This window comes from Tauraco erythrolophus, chromosome 4, assembly GCF_009769465.1.
Source record: "Tauraco erythrolophus isolate bTauEry1 chromosome 4, bTauEry1.pri, whole genome shotgun sequence".
Lineage (NCBI taxonomy): Eukaryota > Metazoa > Chordata > Aves > Musophagiformes > Musophagidae > Tauraco > Tauraco erythrolophus.
In genome coordinates, this window is record NC_141468.1 from 58,457,044 (window position 1) to 58,478,326 (window position 21,283).

At 51.3% G+C, this 21,283-nt stretch overlaps 2 protein-coding genes across 2 annotated transcripts; one reads left to right on the plus strand and one right to left on the minus strand.

Annotated features, from left to right (window-relative positions):
- Window positions 1-405: 405 nt before the first annotated feature.
- CSDC2 (cold shock domain containing C2) lies at window positions 406-1,410 on the minus strand. Its single transcript, XM_009980074.2, has 3 exons — window positions 1,235-1,410; window positions 831-953; window positions 406-568 (listed from the first exon to the last, which is right to left on the minus strand). The coding sequence occupies exons 1-3, from the start codon at window positions 1,408-1,410 to the stop codon at window positions 406-408; spliced, it is 462 nt and encodes a 153-aa protein (XP_009978376.2).
- Window positions 1,411-13,888: 12,478 nt separating this feature from the next.
- Window positions 13,889-20,916, plus strand: POLR3H (RNA polymerase III subunit H). The gene is made up of 7 exons (XM_086610216.1): window positions 13,889-13,916; window positions 14,254-14,381; window positions 15,599-15,695; window positions 17,418-17,504; window positions 18,500-18,563; window positions 19,181-19,388; window positions 20,071-20,916. The coding sequence occupies exons 2-7, from the start codon at window positions 14,271-14,273 to the stop codon at window positions 20,122-20,124; spliced, it is 621 nt and encodes a 206-aa protein (XP_086466342.1). The 5' UTR covers window positions 13,889-13,916; window positions 14,254-14,270; the 3' UTR covers window positions 20,125-20,916.
- Window positions 20,917-21,283: the final 367 nt, after the last annotated feature.

Below are 21,283 nucleotides of genomic sequence, written 5' to 3' on the forward strand. Positions count from 1 at the left end.
CAGAGTTCAGGAAGACAAGTCAAGCTCTCCCCAGCCTCCCCACGGCCCCTTCCTGCTCTCAGCACCTGCTTCAGCCCAGGGCAGCTGGGAGACTGGGAGGGTAGGACTACTTCCCCTGCTCCCCATGGCCTCGGGGACAAGGAAGGAGACATGGGGCTCAGTGCTGCCTCTGGAGCTGGGGAGTGGCAGGGGAGGGCTCTGCTTCCCCCTGTCCCCCTTGACAGACACTTACAAACACACACAGAGAAAGGAAACTGTAACCTTATAAAAGACACCGAACGCAAACGCCTGCGTGTTTGGGGGACAGCCCCGGCCCCGTTGCCACCTTGGCTCCCGCCGTGTCCCCCATGAGCAGCCGGGCAGGCTTGTTCTGTGGGGCCGGGCGGCTGGCGGGCCCCCAGGCGCCTAGGAGCCGATGATCTGGCCAGACCACGTCTCGTGCTTCGTGTGGGGCGCCAGGTTGGTGAGGACCACCTCCACCGCCTGGAACTTCTGGTTCTTGGGAGGGATGGGGCAGACCTTGTACGTCACCTCGTCCCCCTCCACCGGGACATACTCCCCCTCGATGCTGCAGGAGAGGAGAGGAGAGGTGGTGGGGTTGGAGCCAAGAGCTGTATCCTCACCTCAGACCACCCAGCACCAAGGAAGGCACCCGACCCACCAGCTACGCCTTCAGAAAGAAAATCCACTGGCGATGGGGTGTTAGAGGACAAGCAGAGCCCCATCCCCACCCCATGGAGACATCCCCACCTCAGCGCACAGGTCTCCAGCCCCACGCTGATGGCACAGCTCCTCCAGGGCGTCCCAGCACCACGCAACCCCAGACTTACTCGGACACGTGGACGAAAATGTCCTCTGTGCCGTTCTCGGGGGTGATGAACCCATGGCCCTGGGAGCGCGAGAACTGCTTGCAGACGCCCTTGAAGATGGGGCCGGCGGAGGCACGTGCTGTCCTGTGGGAGGAAAGGGACAGAGAAATGTCCCACCGGCAGCACTCGCCCGGGGGCAGCACAGGAAGAGGTTTGCTATGAAAACGTGGTGTTCCCCGTGAGAGCACCTGGCACCCCCCGCAGCACCCCAGGCAGGTGCGTGTGGTGATGCTGAGCACCATGATGGCCAGAGATGAGCAACATGCACCAGTACAAAGGGTTTTGCAGGTGCTGCTAGTGACCGCAGCCCCTGCTCGGCTTGGCCGGGCAGTCCCAAGCCCCCTCACCGCGTGCCAGGTACTTACGCCGAGTACGTCCTGGTCCTCTTGGTGGGGAGGGGGCTAGGCAGGTCCCGCAGCAGGAGATTGCCCCGCTCCCAGATGCGGCTGCCCTCCCGCTGGAAGGGGAAGGTGGGCCACACCGGAGACTTGGGGGAGTGCAGGGGCGGCACTGCCGGTGGGGCGCTGGGGTCTGACGACATGGTGGGGCCGGTGGGCTCCTCCGTTTTGGGGACAGGCAGGTGGGCAGTGGGACAAAGGACGCTCGGGTGCGTGGGTCTGCTGCCTGAGACCTGAGGAGCAAAGAGGAGAGTGGTTACAGGTCTCTAGGAGAGAGAGCTGGGATAATTTACCTCTGGGATAGAGAGCTTTTGGCTGGGACAGTTTGCTGTCAGGAATTACTCCCTCTTGCTCCCGGCCCCACATGCGTGGGGCAGGCAGCATGCTGCTGGCTTGCGGTACTGAGCACCAAACCCCTGGACTGGGAATTGCCCCAGCAAGCCCATCTCAGCTCAGAGCAAACTGGGATGTTCCAGCAAATCAGTCCCGAGGGAAGGAAAGAGCCTGGTTCATTGCTTCGTCTTTCATTTTCCAGGATAATCCCACACTTTAGAGATGAAGTCGCTAAAAAGCGCCCCCTGGGAGAAGGAGCAGCTGAGCGCAGGCTGCCACAGGCAGAGACCGTTTTGGCAAGGATGCCCATGCAGCACCAGCCCACTCGGTCCCCCAGCCCACCTGGTCCCCCAGCCCTGGCCTCTGAGATCTCCCCTAGCCCAAGATTTCTGCTAAGAGGGTGAAGGAAAAGGGCTGCAACAACAGATAGGTCAAGGTCAGGAGTATGAGGTCTCCCCACTGCTGGACACTTCCTCAGCGCTATTGGATTTAGGACCCAACCCCAGCCAGCGGTTTGCTGCCCACCTGGGCACATCCCTATGGGGTACGGACACGGGGGGGCCACCAGTAGCACACACAGCCCTCGGGCACCTCAGATGAGCCACGACACAAGCACAACCTCCTGGTGCTGCAGTTGTCGGGCTCCAGTTTTTGGCTGGCATCAGGCAGTCTCAAAGGAGTTAAAGCCTCAAGGGGCAGAAAATCCGCTGCAAGAGGATATGCAAGACCGCGATGGACCCCGATGGCCAGGGCACCTGCCAAAGAGCAGGAGCTGGAGCAAGTGTGGGCAGGGCTGTCCTCGCTGAACCACCCTGAGCATGAAACTAGGGGGGAGGGTTGTGCATTTTTAAGCCTCCCAGTGAGATATTCTGGTGCATGATCAGCACCACAGCCACTTGCTCAGAAAACCTTTTCTCTCCTGATTTCTGCCGTGTTTGATGCTGGGTACCTCTGTCTTGGGGTGCCCCATGCCAGTGGCTGCTTGGGGGCACTGTTCTTTGGGGGTGCTGGGTGGGGTCTTCACCTGTTTCCATCTCCCCTCAGGCTCAGGGGCTTCCCCACCACCCCAAGCTGAGGAGCCTGATATCCCAGAGTTACTGTCCCCTTCCCCGCCAGACCCTCCAGCCCTTCCCACCCCACTGGGGCATGCAGCATCTTTGGGACTCGCACAGCCGGGAAACCCAGAGAATATTTAGTTTGGTTTCTGACTCATCCACGGCCCCTTGAGACAGGGAGGACCCAGGGGAACGTGCGAAAGGGGGTCACCTCTGCTCTGAAATTAGTAGGCACCAAGGACATGGGAAAAGGTTTCTAGAGCAGCTGAGGTTTCGGGGAGGGACCAGGCAACTCCTGTTCCCCTCACCCACCTCTGCTTGCTTCTCCTGGCAGGGGGTCTGCCTGCCACTGAGCCCTGACCACTGCCAGTCCCACTTAGGTGCCCACCCACAATTTAGCTGTTTCACAACAACTGCCCCCTCTCCGCCCTGCAAAGCTTTACCCTGAGGTCCAGGCAGCAGAGGCCATGCTACGATCCCACCAGGAGGCAGAAGCCACCTGTCCTTGGAGACAACTTCCAGCCACTGCCACCACTCCGAAATGTCTCTCCCATCTGCCCCTGCACCAAACCCTTCATGCGCTTCAGTGGCTCCTCTCTGCCATGAAGCAACTGGAGCGTACGTGCCTGCCTTCTGCTCCGCAGCCCACCCCATGCCAGGGCTGCTCAGCTCCCAGCCCACTGGGCTCAGCATCTCCTGCCTCTGCGCCCGGGCTCGGTGTCTCTTTCCTCCATGCCCAGGCTCAGCATCTCCCTCCCCCAAGCGCAAGCTCGGCATCTCCTTCCCCAATGCCTGAGTTACTTGGAGAGGCTCAGAGAGCACCCAAGCGAGACACTCAAAAGCTGGGGCAGCCACCAAGCTGTTTCCTTGCTCCCATTCGTGCCCCCCGTCTGACTGCCTTGGCTGCACTGGCGAGCAGCCTGGCCACTTCTGGGCAGCAAAAAGGCATGTGGTCCCCAAGCGTCGCTGCAGGATCTGGCACCTTCCCAGGAGATGTCAGGGCCAGACCAGCGGGACGATTTGGGAGAAGCAGTCCTCGGTTCTCTGCCATATTATGGAGCCGCCACTATGAAAATGGCTTCAGCATAGCGTGCCTCCTCCAGGCACAGCTTCACTGACCAGGCCTTTTGGTTTCTCTACCAGATTAGGGACAATGGAGGATATTTAACTTGAATAAAGGTGCTTGGAGCAAGCTATTAGTATGCTGAATGGGTTGGTTGGCGTCAGGAGAAAGGGCTTCCTCCAGCGGGTCCGCAAGGGGCTGGAAAAATGAAAGTTTCCCAGAGGTAAAAGAAAAATAAGAGGCGAAGGGGAAGGAGTCTGCAAGAGGGGCAACCTTGCAGAGACACAATGGTGTGGGCAGATGAGTGGCCGCCAAGCAAGGGTTTGCCCCAGGCTCACCCGTGGGACCAGCCCAGGCCGGGGTGCTCTGGAAGGCTCCCTGGTCTGAGGGACAAGTAATGGTGGGGAGCAGGAGCATGGGCACTGCCAGGGGAGAGGAGGCAGGCAGCCTGCTCCTTGGGCCCCAGGGCAGCAGCCAAGGGTGCCATCCTGGGGCTGCCGGTTGCTCCCATGAGCTGAGCTTGTCCCACATAGGAGAACGAGCCAGGCACGACCGTCCCTGGACACTCTGAGGGCTCCAGCTGGCCCATGGGGATGTAGGGGAGAGCCCTGGCACGGGGCAGCAGCTCACTGGGACGAGCATGGGGACAGGGCACAGCGAAGCTGTGGGATCCCCGTCCTTGGGGATATGCAACTCCACCCCCAGACACGTCCCTGAGCAGCCTGCTCTGGGGCATTGCACCTTACTTCTGCTTGGAGCAGGGGTTGGAGCAAAGACCCTCGTGCTGAGGCTGGCTCCCACGGCCAGCAGCGCTCTGCCCTGCTCCAGTGCCTGGCTTGAGCACCCCAAATTTGTAGGTCAGCCTTGGGGCCCGGAGGCTGAACGCCTGGCTTTGCCAGTGCCGATGGAGCTGACGCTGAGAGGGAGCTTTGGCAGCATGGGGGGCTCTGGGGCGGTATCCTGCCTCCCACCTCATGTAAATCCTCGCAGCAAACAAAGGGACCAAGGAATTAAACTTGCCGCAAAAATGGGCTGAGAGAAGAGGGGAGATGTGAGTGTGTCCTCGCTGGTGTCTCCTTCTCTTCCAGCCAAGCTGGAGAGCAGGAAAAGCCTCTCCCGTTCTCCTGTCCTTCTCCTTCCCCACCTCCACTCCACTGCATCATCCTCTCCCCAGCCCTTTCTCCACGCTGCAGCTCCAGCAGGTGACAAGGAGGGGGCACCTGGGGGACAGGAGGCTTTCTCCCCCTCTTCTCCATTGCCAGTGGTCATGACAACGTCTGCCAGGGCCGAGAGCATCCCTCCCCAGCCCAGGTCTCTCCTGTCCTGGCAGATGCCACCTATGATACCACGTCCACCCCATGCACGTATGCGATTTGGGGATCAAATCCAGGTCACTTGAGGAGGCAAGCAGAGGCTGCAGCAGCCTGGCTCTGCCACGGGGCATGGCAAGCCTTTCCAGGCTTTATGGTTCCTTTATGGTTGGACTCGATGATCTCTAAGGTCTTTTCCAACCTAGAAATCTATGAATCTATGAATCCAGCATAACCTCCCCCAAACCTCTGTGGGACCTCTATAGTGCACCTCCCCATCTCCCCTCAGTGGTTTCGCTCTGAGAGTTCCCCGGGGAGACAGTCCTCCAAGGCAAGGATGTGCGTAAGTGGCACTGAGCCCAGCACTCCCTGGAAGGATGCTCTTCATAAAAAACACCTCCCTGTCTGTCTGTCTTCCCCCTCTCCCCGAAGAAACCATCTGGGATCAAAACCCCAGAGCCCTCTGGTGATCGGGTTTCCTTCAGCAGCAGCCAGCTTTGCTTTTCTATTTTTCGGAGGGCAGGCTTCCGAGCTGAGCTGACAGTCGGGAGCGCTCACAGGCAAACGCAGGAAACACAGGCCAATTAAGGCAGACAGGCAGTAGACACATCAGCTTTCATCTCGAGATCCAAGTCCCCCGTTCATCACCACGCACTGAAAGGTCTGTGGTTTATCAAACAAAATCACTGTCTCTCCCCCTCTCTTTAAAGCTGAACACATCGACTTGGGTGCAGGCTGTGACCTTGTTTAACTAAACATCCTTGCAACGTCCCCCAGAAGGGGGAAAGGAGCCTTTTGAAGAGGCACTGGCCTCTCTCTGCCACTCCCCGTTCATTAGCGGCAGCGAAGAAAAACCCCTCACTCATCCCTCAGCCGGGCGGGGGAATACATATTTAATTGGCTTAATCGCTCTCGGCAAGTTGGCCCTCCCGCGCAGCGCTTCTTTGTGCTCCTTCCATCCGCTGGGACCCCCGGCTGCCCAGGACGGACGGACGGAAGGATAGGCAGCCACTCTGCTGGCTGCTGTCACACTCCAGCTGCGGGACACGACCCTTCGGCCAGCCCGCCGTCACCTTCATGGGCCATTTCCTTTCACGCCGCCACATCCCTTTGCAAACCTCCGGCTCAGATGCTGTCTGCCACGAGGCTCAGGTCTCCCGAGTACCGCCACTCCCCCCGCCCCAGCCGAGGAGCCGGAGGTTATTTTCCCTCTGCTGCCTTTTCCAGCGAGCTTCCGCATGGGCTCTTCCCTGCCGCTTGCCATCACGTTTTCTCTGTCCCTCGCAACTGCCAGTGCCCCCAGTACAGGAGTCAGGTTTACATCCCTGCTCTGTCCACCCCAGTAGCAAAAAGGTCTCTGTATGTCAAAAAGACGCCTCATCTCCGCAGCCGGCTGCTGGCAGCCATCTCCGCACCCCAGGGAGCAGGGAAAGCAATGTTCTGGCCTGCCGCCATCCTCGGGGAGGCTGATGCCCCCCCAGACCCAGCCTGTCTAGACACGGGCTGAAACAGAGAAGAGATACACCCCTCCAGACGCGGGAGCATGTCCCCAGAGCTCAATGCAAAAAAAATTAAATCTCATTTTTCAGCTGCTCGGCACATTCACATGCTGAGGGATCCACCAACAATGTGGAGACCAGCAGAGACCCGAATCAGCATCTCCCGGGGGGTGCCGTAAAGGGCAGGAACCAGCTGGGGAACCAGGATGGCTCGAGGCAGGGGTTACCACAAGCCGGGCCACCGCAGCACTTGCCAGGCTACGTTTCTCCATCCTCCCTTCCTCAGAGGAGGCACACAGTCTCGGCGTCTGGCAGGTTTTTATAAATGCTGTCTCTGTCCGATGCTAATGAAAGCCTCTCAGCTCTCCCGACTGCTTCTTTTGGTTACTGCATCATGCCGTTAAGAGTTAAATACCAAGCAAAGCAATTTCCTTGCCTACCCTGGATGTTAAAAACCCCTTTGCTGAGACAAATTACTATAGGAAAAATAAACCAGGTGGTTTTTGGGGAATACACACCGAGCGTCCCCTCCCCAGCTAAGCCAATCACACTCACAATTCCAGGGATCTTTGCTGAGATAAGTCTCGCCTACGATACAGCCTGCTTAGCGCTAAAATATGAATGTCACCTTTATGGATTGATTATAAAAAGCTCCCTCAGTCAGTTCAGGGCTGCCCAGTTCTTGGGGAGGCCATGGGGGAGAGCAAGCAGGCTGCCAGATGCAAAGGGGAAGCAAAGGGAGAAGCCATCATGGAGGCTTGATTTACCTTTTAAGCATATCTGCATAATCATCACTCCCAAATGCCAAGTTTGTGGGGTTTGGTTGTTTTGTTAAAGGTTTGGGGTTTTTTTTCAATTTGAATAGTGTCTTTTCAAAGACCTGGCGCAAATGTCCTCGTCTGTGTCTTTGCTTCCTCCTTTGTGGATCTAACTTGTCGTCTGCAGGAATGAGTAGTGCAGCCAGTCCCAAAGAAACCCCAATTCAAGCCCTCATCATTATCAGCCTGCTTTAATAAGACAGTTTTTTTACAAATCGCGCCCTTCCCCCCCCGCCCCAGCAATCTGAGAGCTGGGTCCCAGCTGATCTCAGCCCTTCCTGGCAAAGTCCCGGCTATTTGCCCCCCAGCCAAAGCAGACACGCAACGCCACTGCCACCACCCCCAGAGGAGTTATTGTTCCCAAGGCTGCTGGGGAATAACCAAACCGGAGGAGCGAAGACGCGCTTCACCCTCGCACCTCTCTGCCGTCGTTGAAAGGAAAAAGCAGCGTTGAAAGGAAAAAGCAGCTTTGAAAGAAAAAGGCGGTGCACGAAGTTTAACCTCCAGCTACAATAGCCTGGGCAAGCTGGATGGCCATTGTGCCTCGCCTCACTTACCTCCTTAGCAGCGACGGGCTCGCTGGAGCTGCGCTCCGCAGAGCATCGGTGCTCAGCGGGGCCGAAAGCTCCTCCGCTACCTCGCGAGGAGCAGTGGTCTCACCCGCAGCCCAGCTTTGGGAGGCTTTCTCCGGCTGGCTGGCTGCCTGCCTGCCTGCCGGCTGCCTGCTGATGGATCTGCGGTGTCTGATGTGTGTATGATGCACGCCTTGCACACACACACACACGCATCCGCACGCCTTCCCCTGACGTCAGGGCCAGGCCAGGGGGAGCGGGCAGGTGGGAGGGATCAGTTTGGTCATTTCTGAGCCAGGCTTAAAGGAGCAAGTCTGTAAGGGGGGGCTGAAGAGGCCGAGGGTCGGCCCTGGGAGGGCTGCATCACTCCAGTTACGCAAAGTGACGTGGATCGGTGGCACAGCTGGACACAACGGGGCAGCCCCATGGGCTGCAGGGACAGTGGGGCAGAGGGGTGAGAAAGCACCAGAGGGGAAAATGGTGCCAGGAGGAGAGGTCTGGACCAGGATATGTCCCCCACAATGGGTCAAACCTCTCCTCTGTCACCCAGTCCCACTGGTGCCAATGCAGCCACTCTCCCCACCTGCCCAACCCGGAAGCCCCCCTGGCACCCACAGGTGCCGTGGTCACCCCAGGCACAGCAGGGGAGCATGTGGGACAAATGCCACAAATCCACCCCACCACCCCGCTCCCCTGCTCCAGGCTCGCTGCCATCGCAAACCCAGGTGCTTTCTGAGGGTCTCGTTTCTAGCAGTGCACTATGCCAATCCCCTGACCCCAAAAGATCTTTCCAGTTTTCCCTTTTGCTGGCAGGACCATGCTCAGGAGAGCCAATTCTGTAGGCAGAGGCAACGTCATAAATTGGCCCAAGACTTTCTCCCTTGAGAGCGCAGGGTGATATGACGAGGATGGGAATCAATTGCTTGCTGTGTCCACTGGGGAGTAGGGTGAGGAGTAATGGGGTTTAAATCGCAAGGAGCAAGATTGATGCCAGACATTAGGAAACGCTTTCTAACAGAACAGACAGTTAATTACTCAAGTAGATTGCCTGGGGAAGCACCGGAGTCTCCATCACTGGAGATTTTTAAGAACAGGCTGGGTAGGCATCCTTTGGGGGGAATTTAGGTGATATTGGCCTCATTTTGGAGTAGAAGAGTGGACCATATGGGCACCTTACCACACAGGTCCCTATGATCCTGGAATAAAATTTGCAAGAACCCTGAACAACCGTGGTGCAGTGTCAGCACTGCAAGAAGCTGTCATGGGCGTCATGATGTGGGGTGGTTGTGGGTTACTTTTGGTTTCTTAAACATGACTCTTTCCTTGAGTCATTCTCAGTAGCTAACGTGATGGTGCCAACTGAACTTGTTCCACTGAAGACCCTGGGGCTGCAAGGTGCCATACAAGTTGTGTAGGAAGCCATAAGGCATGGTGCAGAGTCAGAAGACAGGGTCATGACTGCTCTGCCTGGCTGTATCCGTCCATTCATCCATCCATCCATCCATCCATCCGGGTTTTGATCTGTGGCCATTCCAGGAGCTTTGGCAGAGAGATTGGATCCCAAAGCAGTTGTGTCTCTCCTGTCAATGAACTATAGTGCAGAAAAAGGCTCTGTAGACAGAAGAGACCTGCCCATGGCAAGATCACCAAGAAGCACTGAAAACCCAAGCACTGGTAGGTTCTGCCATAGCCCACCACACTCTGCTTGTGGCTTCTCAAGCAGTTTTCCGTGACAAAACAGGAGCCCCATTCACTCCCTACAGACACCACAAGGCTCATCTCCTCAGTCTATCCTTCAAAACCTCACAAAAGAAGCGGAAGAGAAACCCAGCCAGCTCTCGGTCTCCACTTCAAGTTTCTCCCAAGATGGTCCATCCTCTCCTGGAGGACAGCTCTACACATACAGCCCAGGAGGGCCCTGAGCTAGAAACAGCTGGAGGCCAGAAAGAGTGCTGGGGATGTGCGGTATGGGCATGTCTTCTTCTTCCCCAGGTGTTCATTTAACATTTGTACATTGAATATCATAAATACCTGTACCTCCCTGCCTGATTTGTGGTACACGAGGGTCAGCCGTATGCCCAGCTGCAAGTGTCAAACAATAGAAACTGAACACAGGAGATGAGTTCCTGACACTCCTACATAGTCACTAAAGGCTCTTGATGGAAAAGGCAAGGGGAACTCGAAGTACATTTGAAGGTGGCTCTGGGTGTGCACTGCAGCAGAGAAGGCAGAGAGTCTACAGCATGCAGAAATGATAAAAGGAGAAGAGGGGAAGCTTTGATCAAACAGAGAGTGGGAGTGGGGGTGCCAGAGATGCCTGCAGAGACGGAAGCAAAGGCTGGAGTGTGGAGGACTTTGTACGTGAGAAGATGCATAATTCCTTTGGAGTCAATCAAAGGAGGGCCAAAACAGTCTAGATGCGAATTACCACTCACCTCCTCCTCCAACATCCCTGAGCCAGTTTTCCCCAACAGCCATGGGAATGCGGGGGCAGATGAAATCTTAAACAAAATAATTTGGGGGTTCCTTTCATTATCCTCCCAGTTTCTGAGCCTTCGAGTAACTTCAAATAGTATTTTCCAGTTTTCCCGTACAATTGTGAGAATGAGAAATGTCTGGGGTTTTCTCCGAGTGGCAGAAAGACCCTTGTGCAATCCCTGGATTCCAGCAGCTGAGCCTTCAATAAAACCAGTAACCGAGAACCATGCTCCCAAATGTCGGAAAAGCCCCAATACTGCTGAGAGGGACTTTAGAGGCTTTATGGTTATGTAGGAAAAGGTGCCTACGGGTGCTGCGGATTTGTGGATACTCATTGCGTCAGTATTACTGGGGCAAAAAGAGACCATAGCAAAACGAGGCATTTCCAACCGGGAGATACCTTAGCTGCAGTGTTACAGCGTAACTCTGAGCGCTTCACTGGCTGAGTTGAGACAACACCCATGTTTTACAGGGCAAAGTTTGGCTTCGGCTTGTATTTTTGCTTTGGAGATGGTGCTTACGAAATACGGAATTCCTCCAGGGAGAAAATCTGCTACTACCTCTAGCACAGCAACATCCATCACGTACACAAAGGCCCAGGCACACACCAGCTTGGCATCGGGGGGGTTACCTGCAGAGGTGTCCTGGTTTCGGCGGGGACAGAGTTTGTTTTTCTTTTCACTAGTTAGAAAAGCTCTGTGTTTTGGATTTATTATGGGATTCGTTATGAGAAGAACGCTGATAACACACTGATGTTTATAGTTGTTGCTGAGACATCAAAGACTTTTCAGCTTCCCATGTTTTGCCAGGGTGCAGGAGCACAACCAGCTGGGAGGGAGCATAGCTGGGACACAGGGCCCACAACTCCTGTCTTAAGATTTGAGCTCAGGTTTTGGATTGAGGCCTAAATCAGCCAATGGAACATTCCATATCATGCAACGTCATGCCCAGTATATAGACAAGGATCAGCCAGGAGGTTTTTCTGTCTCTGGGGCTCTCGCTCTTCCAGGATTGTGGTTTTGGGACTGGGCCGCTAGCCAGGATGGGTCAGGTGTTGGTCAGTGGTTGGCAAGCAATTACACTGTGCATCACTTGTTTGTAGATAGTATTATCATTTTTATATATTATCATATTTATTGTTATTTTTGTTTATTGTTATCATTATTACTTTTAATTTATTTCCATTATTAAATTGTTTGTACCTCAACCTACGAGTCTCCTTCCCTTTTCCCCTTTGATTTTCTTCCCTCTCTTCCGGGGTTGGGGGAGAGTGAGCGAGCAGCTGCCTGGTGTTTAGTGGCTGTCCGGGCTAAACCACAACATGGGGGTGAGACTGGAGATCGTTTCCCACAGCCTGTGATGTTACTGATGGAGGCTGAGAAACTGCCACTCAGACACAGCTCTGATGGTATTTGTATCCTGGTATCTTAAGGCAATGAAGCTCATCTGATGGTGTGATCGTTGGCTTTCTCTCCAAACATTTCAATCTGTTTCCCCAAAGTAGTATCAAAGTACTGCAAGTTTCACCAAAATGTGTAGAGTGAGATCCTATCATCCAGGATCATGTGTCATCCATTACCAAAGACCCAACCGTAAGACATGAGCCAGTACGACACGAGGCCTCGCAGACCCACTGCTCACACAGCTGGTTTTTGGGGACTGTGGATGAGGCTGAAGGGAGATTCAACTGCTTCATACTGGGCACCCAACACAGCCCCCGATGAGGCATGGCTATCGGAAGCATGAAAAATCTTAGCTCAAGGATGGGTTAGAAATGGAAGTGTGGTAGGACTCTGTCCGCATCCACTTCCATCTCCCACGTTCTCCCGGCTATTCAGCCTACTATTCCCCTGAACCCCTGCCCCTATTTAACCTTACAGTTCCTATATACAAAAGCAGCCAGAGTCATCACCTTGCCACCATCAACAGTGTCTAACTTCTTCCTCCTCATGTGATACCAAGGCTATTTCTTCCTCTGCCATCAGAAGAGGGACAGGGTCAGGAGCTACTCTCTCTGCTGAAAAAGTAGCTGCAGATACCCACAAAACCTGCACTCCAGCTAAAGGTCAAACCTTGCACTACCAGACCTGTGTGAGGCCAGGACAGAACAGCAAGGAATGTAGCTCATGTGCCAGCAAAACCGTGCCGTGCCGAGATTAGCACAGCCACAACTGTAGTGTAAGAGAAAGGAGCCTTTGTAAGGCTTCCTGAAGTAGGACAAGAAGAGCAAAAACCACAGGGGATTTGGGTTGAGGTGTTCTGATAAGGCAGTGTCTGCTGCACTGGCAGCAGAGCTCCTTGCTGAGACAGTAGATACTGCTCCAGGAAAATTGCTGCTCTTCTCAGGTGACAGGGGAAAACTTGTTCCTGGGCCCCCCATTTAATACAAACATACCAAACATGTGCAGACCAGCCATATTTATTTAAAAAAAAACAAAAACCAAAACCAAAAACCAAACCACAACCCCACAGATCCTGGAGAAAAAGGAGTAATTGCAAAGATCAGAAACTCTTGGCCAAGACAGGTATTTCAATAATGAGGCCTAGCCACAGTATTTCCTGCTCCAAGACAGCTCAACATTTAATTATTTCTTATCTACAACACTCATTACTGTCCTACTACGCATTGCTGGGGTGTGTGTGTGATGACATACTTAGCATTTGCATCAAAGCCTTTATGCTGACAGTGCAGTTTTGACTGTCAGTGAGAGACGTTTGGTTTTCCTGGTGAACCTTTTTTTTAAACACACTTCAAACAACCTCCTTTCATTTTTCGCAGTAAATTTCAGACATTAGCACACACCTCTGTTTTCCACCATCCCTCATGCTGCTCACCTTCGCTGCAGAATGCATCAGGGCCTGTAAAATCATACCATGGGGATTTTTTTTTTTGTAATTAGCAATTAGAATAATTTAATCCAGGTCTACGTGATGCCAATTTTTACCCGATAACAACCTTGACCTTGGTATTGGGCAGGCATCCCTATGAAGAATCCCTTCCAGGTGCAAGGCGGCTACAAACCCACCCAGTTTTGCGGCATAGGTAGGAAAACAGCTGAAGTATCGGCTCTTGGAGAAACATAAACTTTAATCCCTGCAGCCCTGTCGGGACTGAAGCTTACAAAAACGATAAATGAAAGAGCAGTAACTGCAATAGTGGATTGCTTCAGGCGAATCATTAGCGGGAACACACCGGCCGGGGAGGGAGGAGGTGGTGGGGGGAAGGCACTCACAGAGCAGCGCCGCGCAGGGCGCCCAGTTGCTGAGGGGCCTTTCCGCGTTTATATTGATCAAAACCACCTCCCTCTCGGTGTGGTGCACTGGAACCGCGGTGAGCCCGGCCCCGCCCCGCGCTGAGGAGGAACAAAATGGCGGCGCCCGCCGGGGCCCCGCCCTCACGTCCCGCGAGCGCTCCGCCCTGCGTCAATCAGGGCCCAGGGCCCGCCCGCCCAGCACGATTGGCTGAGGCGGCGGAAGTGCCGTGCGGCCGGCGAGCGCGCGGCGGGCTCGGCGTGTGGCAGGTGGGTGCGGGAGGGCTCAGCGGCTCCCGGGCCGCCCGCCGCGCCCCCCCCGAGCGCCCGGCCATCCAGCCGCACCGCTCCGCTCCTCTCCGCTCCTGGGGCTCTCGCCCCTCTCCCCGCCGCGGCGGCTGCGCGGTGCTCGCAGCCCTCTCTCCTCGCCCGCTCTCCTCCCCGCCCGCCCCCGCCTTTTGGGATAGCCAGGGTGCTTCCCCGCTAGGATCCGTGCAGGACGTTGGGGTGGTTTCCCAGGCCCACCCCTCATCAGTTGTCGGGGGTCTCAGTTGCCCCTCCAGCGCTGCGGTTCTTGAGGCTGTTGGTGTCTTCTCTCTCTCCTCAGAGGCGCTCTCCACCACCATGTTTGTCCTGGTAGAGATGACTGACACAGTAAGAATTCCTCCCTGGCAGTTTGAAAGAAAACTGAATGAATCCATTGCTGAAGAGCTAAACAAGAAATTGGCCAATAAGGTAAAACGTGGGTCCTGTGTAGGTTGATGCAGGTATCATGGCATCCCTGAGCGTTTCTTCCTTTTATTTGTTCCTACTGAGATGTGTGGGTGTGATATCTGAATAGTTTACATGTGAAAGGTCATCCCCAGAAACTGAAATATCAGAAGACTGTGTACAAAGACACAGCCCTGTCTCACCTCAAAGAGGACTTTTTTTTCTAATGGCTAATGTTGTAATGGGAAGATACTGAGATGCCAGATGGGGCAGAGAAACATGAAAGGGAAGTGAGAGTAACTGCTGGTTTGTGTGTAGAGTACCAATCCAAAATGCAGTCTGAAAAATGGATGCAAACTAATCCATCCAGTGGGGGAATTTTAAAAAACGACTCTGTAAACAAACGTAGAACAGTAATCCTGGAAGAGAAATCAAGGTGTTAATAGCTGAGTTAGTCTGTGCTTAGGTATACAGTGTGGCAGTAAGAAGTTGGTCTTTGGTGCAGGATACAAAAGAATGTTACATCATGGGCCAGGAGGTCACAGTTTCACATCATCACAGGAGTTTGGCAGCCCCTGGGACTGTGATTAGCCTACGGCTTTCAGAATGAGGCAGGTGTAAAACAAAATGCAGTTTGTGAACAGAGCTCAAAAGAGCAACCTGAAGTGATTGAGGGTGGGTTGTGAATAAATTATATAGACAGGTTATGGAAAGCAAAACTCTTCTCACATCCACTGGTGGCTGGTAGGTACCTCAAATTTTTTAGGCTGTGAAACCTAAAATCTGAGAGTTAGCAGAGAAACCAAGAGTTCTCCTCATCTCTCCCCAGAGCTAGTATAATTTAAGACAAAGGCAAGCCTAGAGGCTTCTGACAGTGTAACTCTAGTGAAAAGTGTGTTTAGCATTTGGAGAGGCTGTGGGGCTGGTGAATGATGTCTGTGGACAACTGTTTACTGGCAGGTCAAGTTCTCTCACCGCTGATGATTACCTCAAGGGTTTCTGTTTGCAGTAGTGCTCTTTCCAGCACCAATGAAAACACATGTTCCCATAACACTTGAATACATCAGGGGTTGCCCTGCAATGCAGTGTGGTTAGGGCTGGGGATGCTGAAGGCGTGTACCAAAACAGCCTTTCCACCTTGCCTCCCTTCTGTTGCACTCTTTTGAAAAGGTGTGTTCAGTGTATAAATTTGATGGTTTGCTTAATTTATTGCTTTTTAATTATTTTTTTTCCTTGAGCAGGTTGTATACAATGTCGGCCTCTGCATCTGTCTGTATGATATCACAAAGCTGGAAGATTCGTATATATTCCCTGGAGATGGTGCATCACATACCAAAGGTATATTCTTGTCCTCACTTAGATAGTTTGGCAGAAGGTTAGTGATCTGGAAATGTGAACTGAGTTCAATTGTTAGGGAAAGTAAGTTTAAAGGAATTTATTGAAGTTCATAGCCTTAACTCTATTCCTGTTAGGAGGGCAAGGGGAACATGGCAAAAATCTTTCCTTTGCATTTTTTGAGTACAAATACAGCTTTAAATAGCCAGTCCTGTTTGCCTTCTCCAGCAGTCCATCTCTGTTCTACAATTAGCGCCATAAACGTGGGATAAGGAAGGGGTTAATATAATTTAAAACGATTGGAAGTCTGCACATAGAAAATAGGTTTTATTAATTGTTGTGCTTTGTCTAGTATTTTTTCTTTTTGAAGCTTATTTTCCCTAGCTAGAATGTTGAAACATGTTTCTAAAATTAACATTCGCACAGCATTTGATGCTGTTTTCCTAGCTGGAAGTTTTGCTACGTTTTCGTTTGAGACTTAGACAGATCTAGTTCAGCATACGTTTCTAGGGACTTTTTTTAAAAAAAAAACAAACAAACAAGAAATGACTAATTTCTTTACTTTGACTTTTGGCAAACCTGTCTGAGTAAAAACTGGAAGTAAATGCGTAAAAGCAACTTTCATAATTTTTTTTTAAAGTTAAAATAAGTTTCTTTAAATAAGCTGGAATGAGTTGCATTTTTCTAGCTTCAGTTTTCAATGTGGAAGTGTAGCTTGAGCAAATGAAATGTTTCCTATTAGAAGGGAACTGGACTGATTGTATGTGGCTCCCCTTGTCTAAATTTTAGCTCCAATAGAACTCACTCCCTGCAAATAAAAGCATCTCTAATACTGAAGGAGGATGGCAGGCTTTCCTCCTTGTGTTAATCTCCATTCAGCTTCTTAACTTTGAATTACGCCTTGAACTGAAACAAGGGAACATATTCTCTCTGAGCTTGGAAAAAAAGTCTCCTGCTTTCAGAATCTGGGGTAGCACTTTAATAAATCCTGCTGTGTCTGGTAATAACTCTGTCTCTAATGGGCTGCCTGATTTTATATAAAAGAGGAGCACGGAATACAGACAGCTAAAATGATGTTAAATTGCTCATAAGCATTGTTTGGCTAAGATTGTCTTAGTATAGCTGTCATATATATATGTCTTATGTATATGATTTATAAATTGTGTTAGAAAAATTATTCCATTTAACCTGGATGAAAAATGCAGTTATGTTAGAGAATCTAGCCCAATCCATTCTATGATTCTATTAATCTTATTTACTCTGATAACATTTGATATCAAATACTTCATTTAAAAAAAATACAGCATTGCTGTATTTGGAAGGAGCAGAAGTGTTACAAGAAAGTATAATTTCAACTGATATTCTTAGCCTTGAAGCGTTGTGCAGGAATGCTCACATCATAAGTAAAGCAGAAGTCCTGCTCCATTTTCTTCATTTATAGTTTTATTCTGTGAACTTAAACTCCTGCAAGCTTGAAGAGCAGAGAACAGGAGGCTGCTGTGCTGATCAACTGCTGTCATAATTCACACAAACCAGTTAGGAATCGGAACTCTTACTCCCCTTTTTCCTATCTAATCAGTGCCTGTAAGGAAATTGTAAAAGACGCCAGATATGCATTTTAGGCAGCATATAGGATGTGGGATTTTGTTTTAATGGCTGCCACCCTGTGGAAGGGGTATAGTTCACTATCATGGACATAACATTAACGATCTGTTTTCTTTTAAGTGCATTTCCGCTACGTGGTCTTCCATCCCTTCCTGGATGAGATTCTGATTGGACAGATTAAAAGCTGCAGTCAGGATGGCGTTCACGGTAAACCGCAACTTCTAACGTTAGGGACGCATGAGCTGTGGAGCTCCTGGGTCTGCTGAGATGCTGCGATTTCAGGTTGCATGGTGCTGTCTGTAGGCTGGTTAAAGACTCTTACTGGCCTCTAGTGCTGCTCTGATGGGAGGGTGGTGGTCGTTGGAGCCTGGCAAGTTCCCCTGCCCTTGATGGTTTTGCCTGCCCTCCCCTGTCCTTTTGTCATTCGTGTGCATGCCCAGGAAGAACCGGCAAGCCCATCTGGAGCATGGACTGGATTCCTTTTCTTGCTTCAGTTAACAGAACTTGTTTTTTTTAAAGTGGCAGTATCAGCTCGTGTTGGTCTGATACATCTTCCCTATAGTTCTGTGCAAATTCATGATTGTTTCCTGTACCTGAAAACATGGCAGGGAAACATCTTTGTGAGCACAAAGTGCTGTCAGATTCATGGAATACATAATTGATGAGTTGCTTTCCTTTCTTGTAGGAGGCTTCATGCAAGCAAGCTCCTCTGCTCTGTTGTTAAGATAGGACAATAAGATTATCTCGGCTGCATTTGTGGCTGAATTTGGGCATGTCCACTCTGATAAAACTCAACATTGTGAAATCTCAAGGGGGAGGTGGGAGCTGTTCTAACTTTATATTAGTCTTTATTTAACGTGTTACATCTGTGATTTCTAAGCTCTTTTCTGTCACAGACCTCTATAGCATCTGACTCATTTCTTGGAACGCTTTCATTTCCAGTCCTGCTCCAAACAGCCTTTTCCTTTCCCAGCGAGCACGAAGACTGTGCCCTCTGTTGCTGTATGTACTTTCAGCTGGGTGGTTGCTTTGCTGCCAATGGAGATTGAGCGTTTATGGCTCAAAGAATAATTCCTGCATGATCTCAGATGTCCTTCCTGAAAGAGGAAGGAGAATGAGTCTAGAAACGCATTTTAGGAATTGTTGTGGTACATCATTTGCAAAGAATCATTTCAATGTTAATCAAGTTCTTTTCTCCACAGTTTCTATTGGATTCTTTGATGATATTGTCATCCCACCAGAATCCCTGCAGCAGCCAGCTAAGTTGTATCCCTTGATCACCTTTGATAACTTTACTACTTCATTTCAAAAGATTGTGCAGTGCTGGCCCAACAGGCATTCACTGCTGCAACAATGAAGGTGCGCGGTGGCAGACGCTAAGCCGCTGTGTCGGGCAAGTCCCACAGACTGTTATCACAGCTAGACAGGCCTCACGCTTGTTGGGTTTTGCAGGACCATTGTGCCTGCTGATGGAAATGAATGGCAGTGTCCCCCGGTCGACCGCAGTGTAATCCCTGCCTCTAGTCTTGGCCGCTGGCGAAGACAGAATGCGGGTTTTAACCACATCATGTAATGTCTAGATAGATGGTGTGTGTCATATACTTACTTGTGGTCCTCTTCGGTTGGAGGGGCTTTGTTTGGTGTGGGTTTTTTGGGAGGTGGGGGTAATTCCAGCTCTGGCCAGCAGCGTACACCTTGAAGCAGGAAAATCAGAAACAAGACAGGAGTCCTGGACTGCACAAACGATGACCTAGGACAGTGCATTGCGGTTTGAGAAATAATTGTGAAAAGGCGTTGAATTGAGTCTGTTCCCAAAACTGTTAGAAAGTGATCCATCAGGCAAAATACTGACTGTTTCCATCCTTAACCCTTGGCGTGGCCAGCGATGAAGCAGAGCAGGTGTGGGTGTGGGAATACGAGACAGAAGAAGGGGCCCATGACCTTTACATGGATATTGGGGAGGAGATCCGCTTCCGAGTCGTGGATGAAACGTTTGTCGATACATCACCAACAGGTCCGAGCTCTGCAGAGGCTTCCACTTCAAATGCCGCAGAAGAAGTCCAGAAGAAGGAGGCACCCTACACTCTTGTGGTAACTATGTGCATAATTCATAGTGCCTTGTGAACATTGTGGTTTATTCTGTGCCTAAAATAGCATCCCTTTCCCAAGGAACTGATTGCTTTAAGCCGACTGTGAAGCGAACAGAATCACAAAATGAAAGGAGTGGAAAATGGGAGAAATGAGATCGTTCTTGTGGTCGCGCTGTGTTTGCTGTGTTTTCACTGGAACATTTTGTGGGGGTTGGTGGAGTTTCCCCTGGGAGGCTGATTTAAAGGAGACCATGGATGGATGCAGGATCTGCAGGTAGGAGCGAGCATATGAGGAGTACAGAGCTGGGGGAAGCCACGTCAAGGTTTACACAGCAGCTGAACAGTCTTTCCCGTGCACTGTCTTGGCGTAAGACCCACATGCGTACAATGCAAGGGACAGACAGATCTAAACCAGTGGAAGCTGTGTTTTCTCACAGCTGGAGTATGTTGGAATGCTCAGGAGGTGGAATGAGCAAGTGCTTGCTTTTCAGGCGTTGGAATGTTTGGCTTACTGTTGGCAAGTTTTAAAGGAGTCTGGGGAAGTGTTGGGCAGGCTGTGATAGGAAAAAAGTGAATACCTCATCCATAACTCGGGAGGGAGAGATTTTATATTTTTATGCCTTTGCTCCTGTATTCTCTTTGCAGTTTATAATTACACGCTCTCTTCTTCTCTCTGTTAACAGGGATCGATCAGTGAGCCAGGCCTGGGCCTCCTGTCGTGGTGGACAAACAGTTAGCTGCAATCAGAGCCTGCTCCCCGGAAAGTCTTTCCGGTGGATGTTTGGGGGATTATGGGATCCTGCTGGTGCTCATTGCTCCTCTGAAGCTGAATGAGAAAGTAGACCTGCCATTCTCTGTTTCCCCTTCAGCTTCCAACCTGCCAGATCCAGACAGTTGCTTTCAAGAAATGTCTTCAGTGATCTGTAGAAGTGAATTTACAGGCACAAAAAGCCTTGAGTGCAGCAGCAACAAACTCAGCTGGAGCTTTGGTCTCCTGCCCTGGAGGGAAAACTGGGGAGGTCTTTACTTGCCTAAATTAAGAAGGGAGTTGACTTCAGTGAGTGAAAGCAGGAGAGAATGCCTGTCAAGAAGTATTGCTTCCTTGGGCTGAGCGCTTGATCTCAGAGGGGTAGAAAGCCACCCTTCTTTTGACGGAAAACGGAGAAGAAACAGCAAAAGACTAGAGGTAATAGAGGTGTGGTACTCTGGAGATATGGAAAATGATGCTGCTGGGAGGACAGGAGAGGTGGTGGTAATGTTCTACTAAGGATGGGAACCTCACCCACGGTGAAGTCAGCCAAAGAGAATTGGGATGACAGTAGTTTACCCACAAGTAACTTAGGCTCTGTGAAGATGACCGCTGTGGAAGGCTACAGGCTGCTTATTGTGCTGAGTGGAAATACTTTAATGGGTGGGCTGTATTTATGTAGAATGAGTTAAACTTTGTAGGAGTTTGACTGAAAATACATAATTATGAAACGAAACAGACCAAGGCTGCTTTGAGCAAGTTAAATACTTGTTTGTGGGGATGTGTTAATACCAGAAATGGAATAAATAGTAAAAACCACACAGTCTGCCTTCCTGTACAATTTGTGAGGAAACTATTAGCTTCCTGCCTAGCAGGAAGAAAAAAGTTGCCTCCTGCAGTTTAGCTACTTGGATTTCAAGGCAGACAGTGTTGAGAGCAACACTTTGCTCTGCTCCAACAGCCAATAACAAACAATTGCCATCACCCTCCCTGACAGCAGTGAAAGGAAAGAGGGGAACAAAACAGTGAGTAAAATCTATGCAGGGCCCACTGCCAAGAGGGTGATGTTGCATGTAATGACAAAGACACATTTGGCAGGAAGGGGCTGTAATTCCCTGGAATAGTGGGTCTGCTTAACCTCCAACTGT